This window comes from Theropithecus gelada, chromosome 20 (genome assembly GCF_003255815.1).
Source record: "Theropithecus gelada isolate Dixy chromosome 20, Tgel_1.0, whole genome shotgun sequence".
NCBI classification, from domain to species: domain Eukaryota; kingdom Metazoa; phylum Chordata; class Mammalia; order Primates; family Cercopithecidae; genus Theropithecus; species Theropithecus gelada.
The window spans coordinates 75,014,109-75,036,555 of record NC_037688.1 but is presented as its reverse complement, the minus strand read 5'-3'; the positions used below and the strand labels follow the sequence as shown (position 1 = coordinate 75,036,555).

At 39.5% G+C, this 22,447-nt stretch overlaps 1 protein-coding gene across 12 annotated transcripts in view; it reads left to right on the top strand.

Moving 5' to 3' along the window:
* The window catches only part of RBFOX1 (RNA binding fox-1 homolog 1), a 1,702,422-nt gene that overhangs the window by 1,571,051 nt on the left and 108,924 nt on the right, over positions 1 to 22,447 (top strand). For 11 of the 12 annotated variants that reach the window (XM_025370432.1, XM_025370433.1, XM_025370439.1 and 8 more), the window contains 3 exons: positions 5,134 to 5,187; positions 13,720 to 13,812; positions 15,503 to 15,563. In XM_025370432.1, the coding sequence (XP_025226217.1) occupies positions 5,134 to 5,187; positions 13,720 to 13,812; positions 15,503 to 15,563 (208 nt within the window). The remainder of the gene's footprint in view (positions 1 to 5,133; positions 5,188 to 13,719; positions 13,813 to 15,502; positions 15,564 to 22,447) is intronic. The other variant, XM_025370438.1, reaches the window with a different exon arrangement.

Here is a 22,447-nt window from a genome sequence, read left to right as displayed (position 1 = left end):
GCTCATTGCAGTCTTTCTCCTGGGTTCAAGCGATTCTCGTTCCTCAGCTTCTTGACTAGCTGGGACTACATGCGTGTGCCATCACTTTATAGTCAAGATTTTCAAGCAACTGACAAGATGTCAATTTGACAAGATGATAGATACACTTAATGCCTATCAATTAAGAGAATGCACCATGCATTCAGTAGCACAAAGTTAACCTTGTTCATCACAAGTAGCATCTGTGTCCATTTTTTGAAACTATTATTTTTTCTGAAAGATTTTTTGAAAGCTTTATTTTTTCTGTAAATTTTGTCTATAAAAGTACCAGGAACGTACAGATTCACAGACCCCCTTGTAATGACTCTTAAGCCTCCATAGTTTACAACTACCATTCTAAAGAAATGCAGTTTTATGCACTAAAAATCTGTTCTTTCCTGCCAAACGGTGGTGGTCACAGAGTCATTCTTGTTATAGGATACATTTAGCGGCAGGAATCACATTGTGAAGCATTTGTAAACATTCTCATTGGCTCCCCGCACTGGAGTTTAGGGAATTTAGGAGGGTTTTCTCTTTCAGGTCATAGTTACTGCAAGAAACTACAGTTTAACTCCAATTAGGTACTTCTGACATCATTTGGACATGAGACATCTTCTCTCCTTTTGGCGCTCTGTCCTGTCTTTGTCTTCCCACTTTGACAGGGGTTACAGTGAGGACAATTACAGAGATAAACAGTCACAAAGATCTTTGTGCTCCCCCCCCACCTTTGTCTCTTGTTAAATACAGGCATGGGATTTTAAAGTCAAAAGCAAAACAAGACAAAAAAGCAACCTCCTTCTTCAAACTGCCTAAAACTTGGCAGTGGTCATTACAACGTCTGTAACCATTAATAATTCGACCATGCCATCTGCAACCATTGCATGCCTAATGGTTACTGCAGGTGACTCATTTTATTTTTAATTTGTATCTTCAGCATTTCTTCATGAAGATTGGGATTCTGATTACCTTTTTCATATTCTTTACTTTCTACTCAATGGAAGCATTTGTTCCCATGTTTGGCATTAAATCTTCTAGCTCATGTTATTTTATTTTTTTTCATTTGAGATGGAACATTCCTTGGGGAAGATGTTATATGGCTACAACATACAAAGCAGAAGCCACAGTCTTTAAAAAATACTAGTTGAGGTCCAAGTGAATGGAGCTGTTCTGTGCAGTGGCATTGATATTAAATGGTTCATTGGAAGGGATGTTAGTTTTATACGTGGCTCCTTTTTCCTGGAGCTTTGTCTTCATGTTAGGTATCATGCATGAACTTGCATTTTCTTTACAGATAAATGTTTGATGATCTCAAGAGAGGAATATATGGATTTCTAACAAATTAATTGCAATATATGGTGCCCTGAATAGAATGTTTAACTTAATATTTAAAATTTAAACATTCTGGGTTTGAAGTGAGAGAAGTGGATTGTGATATATCCAGACCTCTGCTACAACAGATGGATAGATGTTCTGGATGCCATCACAGAATTGTCAAACAGTTGCTCAGTGACTGCAGTTCTCAAATTTACACAACACCCTTGTTGATTCTGAGCCTTACTTTAGGAGTCAAAATACAGACCCTCTTGGCTAGGCATGGTGGTGGCTTATACCTGTAATCCCAGGACTTTGGGAGGCCGAGGTGGAAGGATTGCTTGAGTTCGAGAATTTGAGACCACCCTGGGCAACATAGGGAGACCCAGTTTCTACAGCAATAAAATCAAAAAACACAAGAAAACAAAATATAGGCCCTCTGGGCAGGAAAATAGTCCACTGAACCTCTCTTTATTGTCACAAAAAACAGATCACATGACTTTCGGCACATGCAAAGGAAGATTTCAAGATCACTTTTTAGTAATGAGACGGGCTTGCCTGTACTTATGATGTTAATGCTAAGTTCCATCTACCATGATGTTATGAGGAGTGAGGCCATTATGGTGGGATAGGGCGTGGTACCTTCTACTTCTGCATTCTGAACACGAAGCTGACACTAAGAAAAACTGGGATGATGCCTTTCCTTGGCCACTATGCACAATCTTTGAACTAACCTTTATGTTTTATGCTGTATCCATTGAACATCCTTCACAGTTTTTCAGAGAAATATTGTTTGATCTGAGAACATCTAAAAATGCTTGGTACATATTTGCCCAAGTGTGTGCCTGTAAACTTCTAGATCTTGTTTTGTTTTTTGAGACGGAGTCTCGCTCTGTTGCCCAGGCTGGAGCGCAGTGGCACATTCTCGGTTCACTGCCACCTCCACCTCCCAGGATCAAGTGATTCTTCTGCCTCAGCCTCCCAAGTAGCTGGGATAACAGGCTCCTGCCAGCGTGCCTGGCTAATTTTTACATTTTTAGTAGAGACAGGGTTTCACCATGTTGGCCAGGCTGGTCTCGAACTGCCGACCTCATGTTCTGCCCACCTCAGTCTCCCAAAGTGCTGGGATTACAGGTGTTAGCCACCGTGCCTGGCCTGGATCCTGTTCTTGATACAGCTATTGAGACACCTTGTGTGGAGTTGAGGCGTTGTTGAATGCAGCTGAACATTGCTGTTGAGCAAACAAATGCTAGTTATGTCTGCCAATGAGTTGTGTCTATTTAAATTGAAAATGTGCCAGCTGTGTTTACATCATTAGTAGCAAACTTCCCAATTAAACTGTTGATACTATAAATATAGTACACAACTGTCTTGGAAATGGGGCTTACATCAGCATTCTTCTTCGGGCTTGTTTCACTGGCTTTGAGAACCGTCAACCTAACAGCAACTGCCACAGAAGCAAACTTTGAGACCATTTCAGGGCAGCTGATGTCATTGTTTCATTTAGGGAATGACACATGCTAAGACTGCTGTTTGATTGGTTCTGTCTCAATCAGATCTTATTTTAAAGGAAATGTTTTTGGGTTGACTGCCTAGAGAATGTTCCGTAGATGACAGTTGCATCGTGGTTTTGGAAGAAGTCCTTGTCAAGCTTCTCTTTCTGTAAATGTATGTGCTTCTAGGCTCTTATGCCTGAAATAAATATGATAGCGTCTGTATAGACTGAATATTCTAGGGTGTTTGTATCAAAATTACTGCTTGAGGAGTTCACAAAACTGGAGGTTTCTTTACTATGAAATTCAGTTCACATTTGAACGGCAAATCCTTCATTTCCCCCATCTGAAAGTTTTCTTCTATTTCCAGTGATTTTTCTCTGCGTAAAACTGGGGCACTGAAAATGCTCTGTAAAGGAATTCTCTTGACCAAAAGATGTAAGTCCACAAATTGCAGGATGAGTTAGCTGCATGTTTGTTGGCATTTCCATTGTGTGTGCGAGCAATGTGACCCATTTCTGTATTCTCTTCTGAGTATTTTCTCCTTGGTTTCTTCCTATCCTTTGCTTCTCTGAGCAGAAGTACTAGTAGTTCTTTGTCTCACAACTAGAAATATGCACGTCTATGATTCCCCTGGCTGGATAGTGTATGGATCCTGAGGCATGGGCACATTTCTATGGTACAGAATGACAAACTTTTGGTTACTTTTTTCCATAGTCAGAACTTTTTTTATTTCAAGACTGAGCTGTCTGTATTCCAGTGGCATACACACTTGTTTCTACTGTTTTGGGGAGGGTGGATTTCTTTGTACATTCCAGAGGATAGCATCTGTATGTTCTAAATAGTTTGTTTCTTGAATGTTAGTAGGACCCTCTTGACATTCACTCTGTGCGTCTCTGGATACTCTGACTGGAACACATTGGTCAGGCAAACCTCCCCTGCTTCTCGTGTGGTCTTTTTGTTTGTTCCTTTTTCATCCTGCCCCACCCCTCACCCCAGTCACTCTGTCCTCTGCTGCACGGAAGTACGTGTAATGCTGTCCATTCAGGGGGAAATGGAATACAGAACCTCTGAGGGTCATAAAGGATGCAATTAAAATCCAGAATGCAGAAGTGAATGGAATGATAGGAAAGCTCAAAACAAAACAAAAAAAGAGGATGGAAATATTTATGTTGCCCTGTTTAATTTTTAATCACTCAAAGGGCATTTGCTCTCATTCTGCATGGAGATAAAATTCTCATTTTATTTTTCCTGGGCCACGGTACATGATTTTACATCACCCTCTCTCTTGCCTGCTTATACGCAGGTTAGGCTATTATACTCAAGAAATGCCCACACTACTTCGTGTAATCTCAGAAAACTGAAAAACTTCCAAGGTTGGAGGAAAGGATTTCAGATGATCTGATGCCCGTAGTTCTAGGGCCCATACTCTCCATTTTGAAACGTGAATCAAGAATTGCTTGATGTGCATTTCTCACTGGAAACTGCAGATTTCACCAATTTAAAAAATATGTAAGACGCAGTCATTGAATTTGAAGTTCAAATAAACCACAGATATTAAGTATAAGTATGTCCCAAATATTGCGTGTGACATATCCTGAAAAATCTGAAATTTAAATTTAACCAGGTGTCTGCATTTTAGTTGTCTCTATTTATAATCTGAGTGTCTGTTTCTGGACTTTTCATAGAGCCTAGTCATGCTAGTTATCTAAAATCTGTTTGTTTAATAATATAGAGAATTATCTTGAGAGAATTTCAGCCCAAGCACTGATTACAACTGCTGATACCATCATGATGATGGTGCCTGGATAGTGGAGTTTGCTTTTGTGTTCATAGTTTCTTTCTCATATGATAGAACTGCTCCTAGATTTTATGTGAGCTGGGAGCCAAAACCAGTCACATCAAATTCTCACTGGACATTGATTATCAAAATCGCATTTCATCAAGGGTGTTTCTTCCATTGTTTGGTGGGATAGACCAGAACGGTCATTGTATATACATACTAGCCACTTTTAAATCTTTGCTGCTCAGTGCCTGGGAACGCAGACATGCACACAGGAAAAAAAAAGAAAAAGTAAAGTAGAATTCACCTCTTAATATTTTGTACCAAGCCCTGTTGGTGTGTTCCATAATAAGGAGAAAATATGGGTGGTTTTATTCTCTCTTGTTTCAAGCCCATTAGCCATAAAACATAAAATGTATATCCTTGATATTAAGAGAAAAAATTGGCGTCGGAAACAATTACTACTGTACCTAATAATGTCTACTGCATTTCTCTTCTTGCTTATAAGATATTTCTATTTCTTTGCAGCAATTTGGTAAAATCTTAGATGTTGAAATTATTTTTAATGAGCGAGGCTCAAAGGTAAGCAACTTAATTCACTTTAGAATTGTTTAGTTTATTTTTAAATGTTTGTTGTAAGGGGAAACAACTGCACTGTCTTAATCAGCTCATTGTGAAAATACACTTCAGCGGGAGTTCCTTTAGAGACCACCTTCCGTTTTCAAAATGGTGGGAAAGACATCGGGTTCAGTTTAAAATGTATAAGGGGAATAATTTTAAATTGCTGTTAAATATATATATATTTTTTTATCAAGTTTCCAGAGGAAAATTATCCATGCTTAAAAAAATAATGATGTTGCTACATTTTTGTTTTTCAGTGATAATTATGTTCTTTATATTAAAAAGTGAGTTGATAGTCTCATGAGCAGGTAAATATGTGATTATTCTGTATTAATAAAGTGCAGTTATTTTCCTGGGTTGTAGGGGAGAAAAATCTCATATACACCAACCTTTTGAATGTAATTTTATTCATTACTATGTTTACCAATCCACATTTTGCGATTTGCCATTGCTTTGAGTTTGTTTTTTCGAGGAAACCAATTTTTAAGTGGATTCCCAAGCTCTAATCAAAGTCAGGGGCTCTATGGGGAGGTTTGGGATCAGGAGAGGTTCTGTTTCAAAACAGAAATACAGGCTGGGTGCAATGGCTTATGCCTGTAATTCCAGTACTTTGGGAGGCTGAGGTGGGTAGATCACCTGAGGTCAGGTGCTCAAGACCAGCCTGGGTAACATGGTGAAACCTCATCTCTACTAAAAATACAAAAATTAGCTGGGTGTGGTGGCAGCACCTGCAGTCGCAGCCACTTGGGAGGCTTGCACCCATGAGGTGGTGGTTGCAGTGAGCCAAGATTGCACCACTGCACCCCAGCCTGGGTGACAGCGAGACCCTGTCTCAAAAACAAAGAAACAAACAAAAGAAATATGTTGGGAGAAGAAAAAAACACAAACACTTCTAAAGCCTCTCTATCAGTGGTTAACCAAGGGTGGTCCCAGACCAGGAACATCAGCATCACCTAGGAACTGATTAGAAATGCAAGTTCTCAGGCTCCAGCCCTGACCTGTTGAATTTGAAACTGTCAAGTTAGTGCTCAGCAACCTGTGTTTTAACCACACTTCCAGGCCTGTCCTTAAAATGATCAATGCTGTGTCTCTCCTTTTAGACCCATGACAAGCCTTCTCTGTGAGTGTAACAGGCAGTGGTGCTTAATAGTGTTGGGCTTTGGTTGTTGCTGCTGTTCTTCAAGTGTCCTCTTACCAGCTGCACCCACAGAGCACTCAGGAACCCCATGAAAATCCCCAATTGAGGAAAATAACACATGAGACCTATCAGCAGACACAAGGGGTTAACAGGGAGAAATCATGGAGAACAAAAAAGATATGGATCTTGGTAACCAGAAAGTGAATGCTTTCAATAGCTCTGCCAGGTCTCCTAGCTGCCACTGCCCAGGCTGTTAGGAATTTTAAGTTCCCTTCTCCTTGCATCCTCAGACTATGAATGCAAATGTTGAGAGATACTGGTTTCAGCCCATTGACTCTCCTTACACTGGCAATTTGGGGCAAGTCAGCATCATGGAGGGTCACTAAGTGGTACTGGCTTTATTTGAAGTGTCACAGGCCACAGTGCCAGTTCTTTTGGGTATATATAACCACCTTTGCCCCCATAAAGCAAACCTTTGAATTTTTTTTTTTTTTTTTTTTTGGACAGTTTTCTTCCCTCCTAAGTTGATTTAGTACTAATTAGCTAGGATGATGCTGATCGCATCAAGGAAAGAAAACCGCAGTATTTTCTCCTCCACGGCCAAAGTGATGTTGTAATCCGTCAGATGAGTGAAAACAAAAGCAAAACAGAATCCATTACACTTTGTGATTCTGCTCCTTCAGGGACCTTGTCATTTTTCCATAGCTTCAGATATTTTACAATCATTCTCGAACTTAACTATCTTCCTGCTTCTGGTATGAAAATTATTTTGGGGACTATCTCTATTACTGCAAAGCAAAGTGCATTGAGAGAAAAATGTGCCCAGCCTAATCCTGTTCACTCGGGCCTTCTGTATTCTTGGCAAAATCGTAGATGACCTGAATGTTGACCAACTTTGTTCTGACTCTCAGTCTGTCTATAGCAGCACTGCCTTCAAAGATGTGTTTGATTTTTTAATATGTTTAATTTATGTTTTGTTTTGTAACTTTTGCCAATTGAAGAAAGCTATTCAATTCCTTCTGAGAGCTGTTTTGGGACATTAGAAGAATATCATTTGCTATTTTGAAAGTACAATGGCGATACTATTTTTAAGACATCTTCCGTCATTCCCATGATTAGTCTATCTCTGGGGGCTTCAGAAAAAAGACCATTTAAGTTTGCTGCATCCAGATCCTGACTTTGTGAAGCTGTCTTTTTTTGGTCTTTATTCTTTTGGTTTAGGAAACATCTAAAATAGCCTCTCTCAGTGGGTATGCGCCCTCTGAAAGAGCTTGTCTTGCAGGTGTTGGAGCTGACTGTTTAGGTACTGCTGGAATGGCACTGAGACAGTCCAGTTGGAACTGCTAAATGGGGGCAGCAGCTCACAGGGATATTTTTCATACTTGACATCATCCTTTATGGGAAAGAGCCTTATTTAGATGAGCATTTCCATTTTAATGGTTCAGAAACCTGAACCATTGCTATGACCTCATTTTCATCATTTGGCGCTGGACAGACAGCCAGAAAATGAGTGGGCCCTTATGAGCCAGGAACTCACCTTCTTGCCTTTCGTTCTCTAGAGCAGTTCTTCAGGCAGGCCACTCAGTGCTGAAGGCTGTGTGTGCTGGATTTGTGTGTATGTGGATGCGGACATAGAAACCCATCCGTACTTAAGGGGTGGATGCGCATTCCAGCCCTTTAGGAAGCTGAGGTGGGAGTATTGTCTGAAGCCAGGAGTTCAAGACCAGTGTGGACAACAGGGAGACCCCACCTCCACAAAATCATTAAAAATTAGCTGGGCATGGTGATACACACTTGTAGTCTGAGCTACTGGGGAGGTTGAGGCAGGAGGATTGCTTGATCCCAGGAGGTCAAGGCTTTAGTGAGTTATGACTGCACCATTGCACTCTAGCTTGGGTGACAGAGTGAGACCTTGTCTCAGAACAACCAACCAACAACAAGATACATGAACAGACAGTAAGCATATTATCTTGGGAATGTATAACTCAAGTATTTAATGTATGGACGAATAGCAAGAATGCAGAAAAACCACATTTTAAAGAGATATCAGACAGAAAATGAGAATTCGTAAGCATTCAGGGGTGAATGATCCTGTAATTTATTTTTCCTTTTTAGGAGATTTCCCCAACCATCTCGTTTACCTATGATATGGTCTATTTGGGAGCTATAGACAGATACAGCTACTCCCCCCTAAGTATATAGTTAAGAAATCTGGCCAGGTACGGTGGCTCACGCCTATAATCCCAGCACTTTGGGAGGCTGAGGTAGGCGGATCACCAGAGGTCGGGAGTTCGAGACCAGTCTGACTAACATGGAGAAACACTGTCTCAGCTAAAAATACAAAATTAGCCAGGTGTGGTGGCACATGCTTGTAATCCCAGCTACTCGGGAGGCTGAGGCAGGAGAATTGCTTGAACCCAGGAGACAGAGGTTGCTGTGAGCCGAGATCGAGCCATTGCACTACAGCCTGGGCAAGAAGAGTGAAGTTCTGTCTCAAAGAAAAAACAAAAATCTACACTTTGATCTTTGATTCAGTAGATATCAGTAAGTGTGTGTTGCATTTCATGAGAGCCAACTATGAGTAAGGCAGAAATACTTCCTGTCTTCATGGGCTTTCCTGAGTAGCAGGAGAGACGGACTAGGAAGCTGAGTGACTGCAGTAGCCTGTGTTGTTCTATGGTGATGTGAGCGGCCGCTGAGAGTCTGAACAGGCAGACGGATATTGTGAGAAGGCTTCTGGAAAGAAGGAACATGTAAGCTGAGAGTGAGAGATGCGTAAGAATTTCCCAGAGAGGGGAAAGAGGGATGTCTTGCAGGCAGGAGGAGTTGCATGTGCAAAGGTCGCTGGAGTAAAAGTGAGACGAGAGGGCTCATAGTCCCATCGGAAAATGATTCTTCAGATACATCAACAGCTCCCCTCTTCTAAATATGATTTCCCTGTACCAGAAACTAGAGGACTGGATTTTTTCATCTAAGATGAAAAATCCGTACATTCATCCATCGAGCGTGCTTTATTTAAGCCTTTAAGATATAAAATGGTGTATTTGCATGAATGCAAAAAAGGAAGATATTGCCTAAAAATACAAAAGATGAAAAAAGAACAATAACTAGGATACAGGAGGATCAGAATGTATGATTTGCAAAAATATTTTAAAGTAAGCAAGTCACGCCAGTCTGGCAATCCTCTTAAGGCCGCCGTTATCTACCCTACTGATGGTACCTGTTCACAGCAGGGCACAGACCACCGATTTCTTTTCTTTAGTAGCATTAAAGGTAAACACTGGGAAGATGTGTCTCTGACTCCCCTTCTCTGTACCCCTTTCTTGCAGTCTTGATTTTTTAAGCAGTTACACATCAGCATCACACTCAGCCCTATGCCCAGCAAGCTAGGCTCAGAATGTGCTTGTTTTGTTCTCCTTTTTAAGGCAGAGGTAAAAATATTCATCTTTTTAAAAACTGCAAATTGCTGTTTCCTTGAGTTAGAATCCCGACCATGAGGCAGGTCAGAAAAAAACAACCTTAGCACCTGTTCTCAAAAGTTGCCTGGCACCTGTGCTTCATAGCAAAGGTTCCCTGCTCATGGAGAGGACCAGGTGAGGGCTTTCTGGTTACATTGCAACCCCCAGGTGAGAATTTTGATAACCTGCTAACCCAGGGAGGCCGTGCCCCTTCTTTTCTGGATGGGAGGTAGAATTGTCCAATGGAGCAGGTAGGAAAGTCTGTTTGGCATTTTGAGGACTGTCTGGATCAAGTTCTTTCTGCACCCAACTTTGGCAAATCTCAACTCTAAATGAGGAATACCAAGTAGCCGACAAGAGACAAAGAAGTTTAGCAGAATATAATGAGAATAATCATAAAAAAAGAATTAATATATTCTCTTCGCTTAAAAAGTGAGAACTTGAGAATAGATCAGGCTATTTCCTTTTTAGTACGTGCCCCTTCCTTGGGATTCAAAATGTATTTCTCTTTCCGCCTTTGTCTCTCCTAAACACATGATGCTGATTTCAGGGCAGTAGGTTTGCCTTGGGTTCAGACATGAAGCATGAGAGCAAGATTCTGGAGGATAATGTTGGACAGGTGGGTGAGGGTTCAGTCTCACCTGGCTATGTTCTTCCGGGTGCTGTGGTAATAATGACTGCTAGTTCCCATCGGCAGAAATGGCACCACCTCGCCCTCCAGCTACACCAGTGAGGCTATGGATTTTCTTGTCTTGCCTAGAGAGAATATAAATCCAAAGCCCTCGTTTCTCTGATTTCTTTTGGAATCTGTGGCATGGCTATGGTTGCTAGGAAGTTAGGCCCATCAGGGAGGAAGAGAACGTCCCCAAGAAGCCTGGGACATGCGGTTTTTAACTGTAGCTCTACATGTAAGCTCCAAGTAACTGAGTCAAAATCTATAGTCAAGAATCTATAGAAATCAGCAATACAAAATTCACTTATTACAAAGAATGAAAACCTGCTCTTTTTGAGACAGGGTCTTACTCAGGCTGGAGTACAGGGGAACAGTCACAGTTCATTGCAGCTCCAACCTCCCAGGCTCAAGCAAAGAACCTTCCCACCTCAGCCTCCCAAGTAGCTGAGACAATAGGTGTAGGCTGTCACACCGGGCTTTTTTTTTTTTTTTTTTTTTTTTGGGAGACAGGGTCTTGCTCTGTCACCCAGGCTGGAGTGCAGGGGTGTGATCACAGCTCACTACAGCTTCAATCTCCTGGGATCAGGCTGGGATCACAGGGGCACACCATTACACCCAGCTGATTTTTTCTTTTTTTCTTCTTCTTCTTTTTTTTTTTTTTTTTTGGTAGAGATGGGGTTTTGCCATGTTACTCAGCCCAGTCTCAAACTCCTGGGCTCAAGTGATCCTCCTGCCTTGGCCTCCCAAAGTGCTTGGATTACAGGTGTGAGCCACCATGCCTGGCCCAAAACCTTCTTTTGATGGTTTTGATCACACATAGTGAAATGAGAGGTCATGGAAATCAAATCGCTGGGCCACTCATTTTAAGCAAACACATTTCTGGACTCCACTCTGGGATTCTAATCCAGTAGATCCAAAGCAAGGCTCAGGAATCTCAATGTTTAATGTGCTGCCGAGTTCATTCTGATGTGCGGCTACGTTTGATAGCTACTGGCCAAGAGTTAGAACTGTCAAATTGAGTGAAATCACCCGCAATTCTGTCTTTTTTCCCCTTTGAAGAACAATCATTTCCGAACTCTACAGTTAGCAAGTGTATTCATGTACCCAATATGGGCATACTGCATGTAGAAGACTAAGCAAGACCCCTTCTGTTATGGAGCAAGTCATCTTAAATGAATCAGATAATTCAGGCTTATCCTAATCACAGAGCCTCACCATGGGAAAGATTATGGAAGGTAATTTGGTTCAATCCCCTAAAGAAATGTTATTTTTCTCAATACAGTTCACCCTTGAACACGGGTTTGAACTGTGCAGGTCCACTTACACGTGAATTTGTTTCTCCAACCAAAGGCAGTATTCCCAGGATGTGTGACCCGTATATACAGAGGGCTAATTTTGTTCTATACTCACGTTCCACGATATACAGAGGGCTGATTTTCTTCTATACTCACGTTCCACGGAGTGACTGTGGGACTTGAGAATCTGGGGCGAGGGTGTCTTGGAACTAATCTGTAGTGGATACTGAGGTACAGCTATCTATAGAATCCTGACAAATAATCATCTACCCTCACTGGAATACATCCACATCCCCTGTCCTCTGCGGCCGATGAGCCTATTCTGACTGTTGAAAAGTTCCCTTAGCCAGCCCATTGGACAACACCTTTTTGTTTTATTATACTTTAAGTTCCAGGGTACATGTGCACAACGTGCAGGTTACATAGGTATACATGTGCCATGTTGGTTTGCTGCACGCATCAACTAGTCATTTACATTAGGCATTTCTCCTAATGCTCTTCCTCCCCCAGCCCCCCACCCCCGACAGGCCCTGGTGTGTGATGTTCCCCACCCTGTGTCCAATACCTCTTTAGCCTTAAATTTGGAGGTCATTATAGAGATCTAATGTAGGATTGGAAGTTATCACCAGTTGGTTGTAACTACCATGTATTTGTAATTATTGTGCATTTCTTTAGTAAAACTAGGTATTACACTATCCCAACTAAGCTTGGAGCCAACATGGATTATTTGATGCTAAAAGGAGCCCCAAAGTATTGCTTGATTTCACCCAGTTTACAGTGAACAATCAGAAAGAGCTGGGGATATTTATGTGGAAATTGTTCAAAAGGTTGGTGTATATTTCTGAACAAGATGTACAAATATTTTTAGGGGCTTTAAAAATAATGTGTCATATTTTCTGTACTTAGGAACAATGTCAGTGAAGACAAAATATGGATTTTGACAATATAGTTTAGTGGGGTTGATTTTTGAGGTTGAAATATTAAAAGCCAATGTACTTGTGGTAAATTAAAAGGTATATATGTTACCTATCAGTAAAAGAGGAAGTGGCCAGAATATGATTACAAATTACATTCTATTAACAAAGTTTCTTTGCTACCCGTTGATATGAAAAGTAAATATTGACCTAATGCCAGAACTTTACAATATGGGTACACCTTTCCCTTTCTGGTTAATAAAGTAGGATGGAAGTTTGTCAGATTCAAAAGCAAGTATGCAATTTGAAGAGTGGGGAAAGTATGATCACAAATATTGAATTGTTTGTATTAATCAACTGAAGTTTATTTCTATTCATTTCATGTGACTTTTTTGTTTACTAGACCAAAGAGTATAAGATTTGTTATTAAAAAAGGTCTTTCCTTTTTTAGGCTTTTAACTTTTATTTTTGAGAAGTAAAGGCTGTAGAATTGACAAATTTGAATAACCCTAAAACTGCATGAAGAAGAGATGTTCTTAAAACCACACGGCATGACTCTGTAGGCAATGTTAGAGGATTTTGGCATTCATTGTTGAATTTCGTGCACACGTTTTATTTTATTTTATTTTTAATTTGCATGTCAAAAAAGTGGTTCCCTTTTCTTTTCCTCGTTATTTCATTTTATTCTCTGTGAAGACACTGTAAATTTATTTTGATCTCATTTTCTTTTCGTTAGATTTATTTTCTTCTGTAGTGACATTTAGAAAGGTATTTTTGGTATCCTTCTTTGAATACTTCAGGGGTTACAGCTAACTGGTGACAGAAAAAAATATCTTGTTCACATTTGTCGCTTAATTATTGCACATCTCAGTACTCTTATAATTTCTCTAATTTGCATGTTACAGAACTGAAGCCAGGACAAGAAATAGAAATTAAAGCGAGAGAACATTACCAAGTGGTCGTTGACTGAAATAATAATCTGCATGTTGTTTTCCCTTCTCCCTCCTGCATGCAGGGATTTGGTTTCGTAACTTTCGAAAATAGTGCCGATGCGGACAGGGCGAGGGAGAAATTACACGGCACCGTGGTAGAGGGCCGTAAAATCGAGGTGCATGTTCAAAATATTTTCCTTTTCATCTTTTTTATAAATGTCTGCTTCACGCTCATTCGTTGTTCCAGATGCATCATTGGCGTCTTGTATGTGACCCTATTCCCCCTCATTGTTTATATATATATATATATATATTTATATATAAAAAGGAAAACTGGCCTTACTTTTTTTTTAAATTTTACTTTATTATGTTACTCTTATTACCACTGAAAGGTGGATGGCAAACGTGAGACAAAAAAAAGGTTAATCGGAAAGGGTTTTTTGTTGTTGTTGTTATTTTCTATGTTTTATAATTAATGGGTGCAATAGGTTCCAAAGAATAGACAGTGTTGCAAACCAAATAAAATACAGAACAGTTTATTTTTCTTTTTCTTTCCACTTCAGGGTTGAAGAGGGATCCACAGTGGTTTGCAAATTAAACCAAATTGGGAAAGCAAAAAAGATTGTATTTTTTGTTTTTTGGAAAAAAAAAATGAGAGGTTTTTACTAAACCTCTGATTTTTTTTTTTAAGAAGCCAGTTTGAATTTCTGTATCCTTTTGATAACAAAGTGAATAACCAAACAGGATTTCCTGTTCAGTATCTGGCCCCTGTTCACTGAAAGCATAAATACCAAAATACTGACACTCAGAGTCTGCTATTTGTGCCACTGGGATCTCCCGCAACATAGCCACAGGGTCATATTTGTTAAATTTTTTTTTTTAATACCAGTTACAAATGCTTTAGTCTTTGGAGTAAGATGTTGCATATTTTGCCTTTCATTTTCCCCTTCGACGATAACGCTTAGGCCCCTCACCAAACTCTCAGTAACCATGGTAACTGTATACAAACCCATGCTGGCGATGGTGGTGAATGGTAAGTGGTGAAGTCCATCTGCCGTTTCACGTATTTAGTGCTGATATATCTATATACATATATATACCACGTGAATTTTTTTGACTTGTCGTATTAAGTTTTCTTGATGCTCTATTTTTTTGGATATTGGTACGCCTGTAATTGAGTGTACGTTCTAAGCTAGCCTGGGAGGCACTGACTGGATTGAGTTATGACCGGTGCACATCTTACTCAGATTGTTAACTCCATATTGTGTTAAACAATGCACCCTCTCTTTTATCCTTTTGTTAGCTGTGACTTTAAAGCTTGAATGATTTTGTTAATTCTTGCGATGTAAAAGGCTCTTGTTCCAAGTGTTGAATGCTAGATGTTGCTTTTCTGATGGTTCTTTCCTCTTAAAGTGTTGCACACGGCTAAGACTTGTTTGTCCCTTTTTTTGACATTTATGTTCCCTTGTACCTTGTCTATTCTCTCTTCTCCACTGCATGCTCCTTCATATAAATTTTATTTTATGTTAAAAAAATATTGTTTCTGTGTTACCATGGAGTACACGCATGCTTTTAAATCTTCAATTATGCAGTATCTTTTAATTTGCTTTTACTGTCTCTTTATTAAACTCTTAATGATATGACATTGCTTTATTGAAATGATTTGTAAGTTAAATGGTTATGAAGTACATGTAATTTTTAAAATGTATGATTTTGTTATGCACCTACTGCCTTTTATAAATTAAAATGCATTTTAGTTTTCAGTTTTCTTTTTTTAATAAGTAATCACGGTCATAATGCATGCAACTAATTGAATTGGGAGCTGGCCCTAGAATATGTGCTTATTTGAGTTTTCTATGTACATAGGTAAATAATGCCACAGCACGTGTAATGACAAATAAAAAGACCGTCAACCCTTATACAAATGGTAAGTAGAGATTGGCCTTTTACAAGAAATTCTCTCTACCTCTAACTCTTCAAGTAAATTTAACCAGAGATTCTATTACAACAAGCTGTGTTTGCTGGGCATTGACACTGTTTTTACTACTGACCTGCTGCTACAGTGAACCACCTACATCAATAAGATTATTTTCACAACAAAGGCAAATGGAGTGTTCAGGTTAAGTGTGTATGCCCTTTTTCCCTTCTTTCTAGAATAACTCTTGTTTGGGATTGAGATATAGCAATTATTTGGAAATTAGTTTGGTAATTTAATTGGTTATTACAGTAAGTTGAGGGGAGAATTGGAGGTTTAGTTTGTTTGCTTTTCAACACCATCTCCTCGTTGATTACTAATCATTCCTGGAGGTGCAATCACATCATTTATTCTGTCTTTGAGTCTTCTCCAGAAAGATTAGGCATTTGAAGTGGTTTGGAGGATACCTCATGTCTGAATTCCACAGGGTTATCAGAACGTGTGAGTGAGTTATTTATTCCTCTCTGGGCTGCTCAGTGTTATTTTGGGCTAGTTGAGAATGTTGCTGTGTATTGCAGACCCCATGAGGATAATGCAATTTCTGTTCTTATCAATAAAACTTCTGAAAACTCCTAAAAAGCATTCACATATGAGTCATTAAAAAATGTTCAAACATTTTGATTCTTTAATTCTTCTCAAAATAAGTATCTCTTAAGATATATGGGGGAGAAACCTGCCACTATGTTAATCACATACTTAATTGTACCAAAAATTAAAGCAATGAAGTTGAAGTATAGACACAGGGTAGAATATTATGCCCATTAAAATGAGCAGGATACAGACCATAAAGGGTCTCATAATTAAAAAATTGAAATAAATGTTTATAGCATAAGTTTAGAGAAATGATAACATGCCAAAATGCTAATTGTTGTGTTAAATTGTGAGACTGACATTTTTTCTTTGATTCAGGTTTATGAAAATAATATAACTTTATTACATCAAAAGGAGATATATGGAATTTTATACTTCTAAAGTTTTAATTGCACAAGGAGATACTTTTTAAAAGCAACATTAAAAACAAGTCTAAAATATATTTTAAATAACTCCACTGCCACCCTGGTTTCCTACCTCCCCATCACAGGAAGCCACAATTACAGATTGCTGTCTAGTTTTATTTTGCGTATTCATGCCTATGCACGTAATAGGTGTTCATTTGTAGTATTCACAGTATTGTATATTTTTATGTGACTAATATGATACACCTGATAATTGGGTTTTTATAAATCTATATAGAGTTCTTTCAATATATAAAGATTAGACTAATTCATTTCAGTGGTTACATAATATTACACAAAACAGATAAATGGGTTCAATCAGAACTAAATACTGATTGTTAGATCATTTTGTTTTATTGTGATTAGCAATGTATTGTCACTTGGTAGTTTTGTTTTTCCTATTTCTTTGCCAGTGACTACCAATTTGACAGTCAGTTTTCTCTTAATTTTAAAAGGGGCATCATTAAACAGGGATATACCATCTATGTAATAGGGCTCTAAGTTGAAAGACCAGAAGAATTGCTTATTCTGCTGACCATTTTTCTCAGCTTTAGCAACCAAGACATGCCCTTAAATGGTAAAGACTATCTTCACACCAGACTTTTTAATGGCCAGTGCGGAACTGAAGCAAACCTGATTTATGTGTCATACAGCCCTTTCTACGTGGGTAAAAGCAGTGACTCTGAAACTTGCTAGATTTAAAACATGGTAACATCAACCTGACGGTTGGGCAGTCTTTAATTACAAAGTTGCACAGTTGCCCAGGCACATGCGAGCCTGTTTATGACTAGCTGCTCATGTGTGCCGAGTGAGAAGCTAGAGCAACAAAAGCCAAATATTATTCCATAAGCCATGTGCATGTATATTTATTTTAAAAGAGTTATTGATCAATTTTATGCCCAGGGACTGAAAACTAGTCCTGTAGGATTTTTTAAACACAATTCAAAGCCCGTTTATAAATAACTAGGCTTTCTGGAATATGAGGTATGCATTATATGAGGCATTTTAAGTGCACTAGACACACATGAAGTCCTGTAAAGAGGACATGATTATCCCTACTTTAGAGATGCAACATTGAGGCTAGAGAAGATGAAGTAATAAAGCAATTTTTTTTTTCTTTTTTGAGACAGGGTCTCACTTTTTCACCCAGGCTGGAGGGCAGTGGCACAATCTTGGCTCACTGCAACCTCGCCTCCCAGGCTCAAGCAATCCTCCCTGGTAGCTGGGATTACAGCCACATGCCACAATGCCCAGCTAGTTTTTTACTTTTTGTAGAGATGAAGTTTCACCATGTTGCCCAGGCTAGTCTCGAACTCCTGAGCTCAAGCAATCTGCCTGTCTCGGCCTCCAAAAATGCTAGGATTATAGGCATGAGCCACCACTTCTGGCCTAGCATTTTCTTTTTATTATGAAGTAACAGAATCTTGTGACCCTGCCTGCGTGTGTGTATCAGGCATCACTTTCCCTTTGTCTTCTTGTAGAAATGCACTCAAGTGGCAATCAACTACAATAGTAAAAAAATTGCTAAATGTGCAACCTCGTGTTCCTGCCCGATGTTGCCTTGCACATCCCATGTCCCATTCTAGGTAGCCATGCACTCAGTTTCCAGGATTAAGTCAGTCATACAGGTCTCTCATCCATGTACCTGCAAAAGGGAACTCAGAATTGTTCGTGTCACACATACTGAGTATGGCACCGAAGGAGTTGATGGATAGACACAGTAGAATTTATTTAAAACAAATGTCAATTCTAATTATATAAAGACTGTGGCTTCTGTAGTGGAGATTATGGAGAACTTTGGTATTCAAAGAAAAGTAGTCCCAAGTTTCAACTCATGAGTATCGCCACTACAAATAAATTCCCTTAAGTGGCAATACAATATTACTGATAAAATATAGGGCCCTCTCAAATCCTTAATAGGCAGGAGGATAGAGTTATGGCAAAAGAGGGTAAGTCAGGACCAATAAAGTCCCATTGAAATGAGAAAATTAAGCCATCGGTGAGGTTCACTCATTAGCTTCATATTTCATTCTCGCAAAGCATAGAAATTGTACTTCAGCAAAATTATAAATTACTAGAGCTATCAAAGTTTCAGGTCATCTCCAGGTGATGAAATATAGTTATCAATGCCAGCATCACATTCATACATTACCTCAATCACATATCCAGAAAAAGTTTTAGCAGCTGCAAAGTTTCCAGTGATAAAAAAGACTGAATTCTAAATGTGATGGGATACCTGTCTGTTAGAGAGGTGTATGGTTCGTAACATAGAGGGTGTGGATGCTATTCTCAGGATATTTAAACAATGACATAAGGAAAAGCTGTAGAATGAGCTGTAGGCTTCTGGATGTTCTATTGAAAGGTTACCCAAAGAGGGAATTGGACTATTTCTCTATTGCTATTTCTCCTAAGGACACCTACCCACGCGGAGGAGTTGGGGTTTGCTGTATTCTTTGGGGGATCAGATGTTGGATCTGCATTACAAGATCGAGAGCTGAATTCACAAGGATTTCCTGGATACTGGGGAAGCATGGGTGCTAGATATGGCTTTTTCATTTTCTTAGAGATGTTAGGAAGGATGAAAATGGGGCAAACAAATCCAAGACCCTGGAGAGAGGTAGACTTCGTTGCCAGTATCAGTTCTGCCAGTCACTGGCTGTTGAATCGTAGGCAAGTTGTTTAAACTCTCCATGTGCCAGCTCTCTAGTGGGAACCAAACAAATGATGGGAACTACATCATAGTTCTTTGTGATAATTATGAGAGATCAAGTACTCAACACAATGCTAAGCATGCAAAGCGCCCTAAAAGATTTTTTTTTACTACTATTTATAGCCCAGTAGTATTTGATTACACAGTCTCAATATTAAATCATATTATTCCTTTATTGTCATGGATAGTTGAATTCCCTGATAGATACTAGTTTAAGGATCAATTCTTCAGATGCTAAAAGGGGCTGAACAGGTAAAAGAGAGAGTCTTTGAAAAACTCAGTCTTTTGGGACTGGCTATTGTTTCCTTACTGAAGTAAAGCAAAATATTTATCTACAAGGAAAAATCAACAGCACTACCACCACAAAGTAACAATAAAAGATCTCAAACATTTGATCTCCACATCAAGCTCACGATGGGGAGCAGTGGCACATGTGACTAAGTGGGAAGTTAAATGCACTAGCCCCTGGCCACCTCTAATAACTCTGTCTATGAGGGATTCTCAGCTTAAAGTTACCATTTGTAGCAATGTTTCAAGAGAAATAGAAATCCCGTATTTTAGACGGAATTTAAATATTGGCAATAAATACACGCCATTAAAGAATACTGAGTGAACCCAAACAAAACACCTTTGTACCCAACGCACACCTCACTTCTTTTTGTTTGGTATTTGAGAGTTGCCTCCTGTACCGTGTCAGCTGCCAGGTCTCTGGCATCCTTAGTATATGTCTTTAGAAAGCATTGACAGGCAGTTTTTGTAACTCCTGTAGTGTACATAAGGATGCTCTCTGGAATGCGTTCCCTTGATATGTAACCCAGCAAAGCCTTAGAGAAAGCCTGTGCTGATGTTTTTTGTGTGCACATTCAGACTTGGTCTTTTAACACCCAATGCAGTCATAGGTAACATAGTTAACATAGGTCGTAGCCAGCATCTTTTAGAAATGCTGACACTTGACCTGTGACAAGCTAAATTTGGGGAGGGGAGTGCCAATTCGGATATAGCCCCTTGATTCCCGGCCACAGAGGGGTCTAAACTGCTTGTGTGTCTGATAGAGCCAGACCCCAAGACATCTGGTCTCTGCTCCATTGCCTTGTTGCAAGGCTGGAGGGGCCCTGGGAGGCTGGGACCAGTGGGCCTTATCTGCTGTTCTCCTTTTGTTGTAAGCCTCATTGTTCAGTTTAATGTCCTTGATCAAAATCTCTGAATTTGCAAGGCCTGGGGACATACACAAACTGCCTAAGAAATTAAAAATGGGATCATTTTGTTCGTCTTCCTGACAGTGCAGACTCTTATCTCCAGCAGGGTTATCCCAAGGGTCTCTTTCAGGTACGAGAAGGAGTCACAGGGAATGTGGGTCCATTTGCATGTGATTTGCATGCATTTACATAAGCCCACATGAGCTCTGTAAGTCTGAGTGGAGGTGATTTTCAAGGGCTGGATTCTAGACCAAATGGACATAACCGACATTTACAGAATACCTTATCCAGCAGCTGCAGAGTACATCTTCTCATCAACACATGGAACATTCTCCAGGGTAAACCACATGTCAGGCCACCAAACAAGTCTCAATAAATTTAAAAAAATTTTAAACTATATCAAGTATTTTCTTAGACCATAATAGAATAAAACTAGAATTCAATAGCAAGAGGAACTTTGGAACCTGTACAAATACTTGGAAATTCAACAGTGTGCTCCTGAATGTCCACTGGGTCAGTGAAGGAATTTTAAAATTTTCTGATATAAATTAAAATGGAGACATGACATGCCAAAGTCTATGGGATACAGCAAAAGCAGTGCTAATCAAAAAGTGTATAGCAATAAATGCCTACATCAAAAAAGTAATTCAACTAAGCAACCGGGACAACAGTCATCCCTAACAGGATTCTTTATTTAATATATAGCCCTATGTGAAGCAGGTCCTTGAAGATTGGAAGGAGACATAATCAGAGCCAAAAAAAAAAAAAAAATTAGTCTCTTAGGAGAAACTCTATATTCCTTTATTTACAGAAAAACCAAGTAAATACTTATGGAATGCTTACTTTGCCAAACAATGTTTTAGGTGCTGGAGATTCATGTTGGACAGCAGTCTTGCCTGCTTGGCTGTTAATTTTGATGAGGGAGAATGGTTATAAAAGACAATTAAGAGCAAGCAAAGAAAGAAGTTAAATCCAGATAGTATTAACGGCAATGCAGAAAATAAAACTGGGAATGGAATCATGGAATCTAAGAGTAACTCTAAGAGGAGGTGGGAAAGTGACATTAAGTGGCATGTTCTGAGAAGACTCCAGAGCCCTAAATAACATCAAGTCGACTTTGTGAAGAACTGGAGAGTTCTCCAAGGATAAGGAGAAGTGGATACAAAGAGACTTTGATATACGGTGATCTTGGGGGGTTTTATAAAGATGAAAATGGCCAGTATTACTGTAGCTGGGAGAGAAGGGGATAGGGAAACAAAGGGAAATGGTACCAAAGTGGTACCAAATAGTTTGGTTAATAGTCAGTGTGTGCTTTTTCACTAAGGTAAGACATGTGTGCTGATCTTAAGTTGGGAAGGAGCTATTGAATTCTGAGTAGCAGGATGACAAAGCTGATGTTCTTTTTAAAAACTGCTTTGGTCACTATGACCAGAATGGACATGGGGGAAGGAGGAGGAAGAGGAGATGGTGAGAATTGGGGCATTTCTGCTGTTGGACCTGTCCAAGTAGAGATGGGAATGCCTTGGTCTGTAGTGGTGGCAATGGAGAAGGAGGGAAGAAATTTTCAAGTTTTAACCAACAGAATTTTCTAATGGATTGCACATGGGGTATGAGGGTAAGAGAGGAATCAAGGAAGTATTGATGAATTTTATTTTGAGCAACCAAGTAGATGGAGATGCCATTTGCTGAAGGGAGAAAGACTTGCTGAGTAACAGGTTTCATGAGTAGAGGGAGAAGAGGGAGACTAGAAATTGGGTTTTCACGTGCATTGTCGAGTTCAAAAAGGACTTTGGTTTCCTACAGTGGGAGTGGGGTAGCCTTGTTTAGAAGGGATCAAGGATGGGAAGAAGGTTGACATCTGCAGTCATGTTCCCATAATGACCAGAGCATTTCATTTTGTGGCACACAGATTCCCAGTTGTTTTCTTGTAGAGGA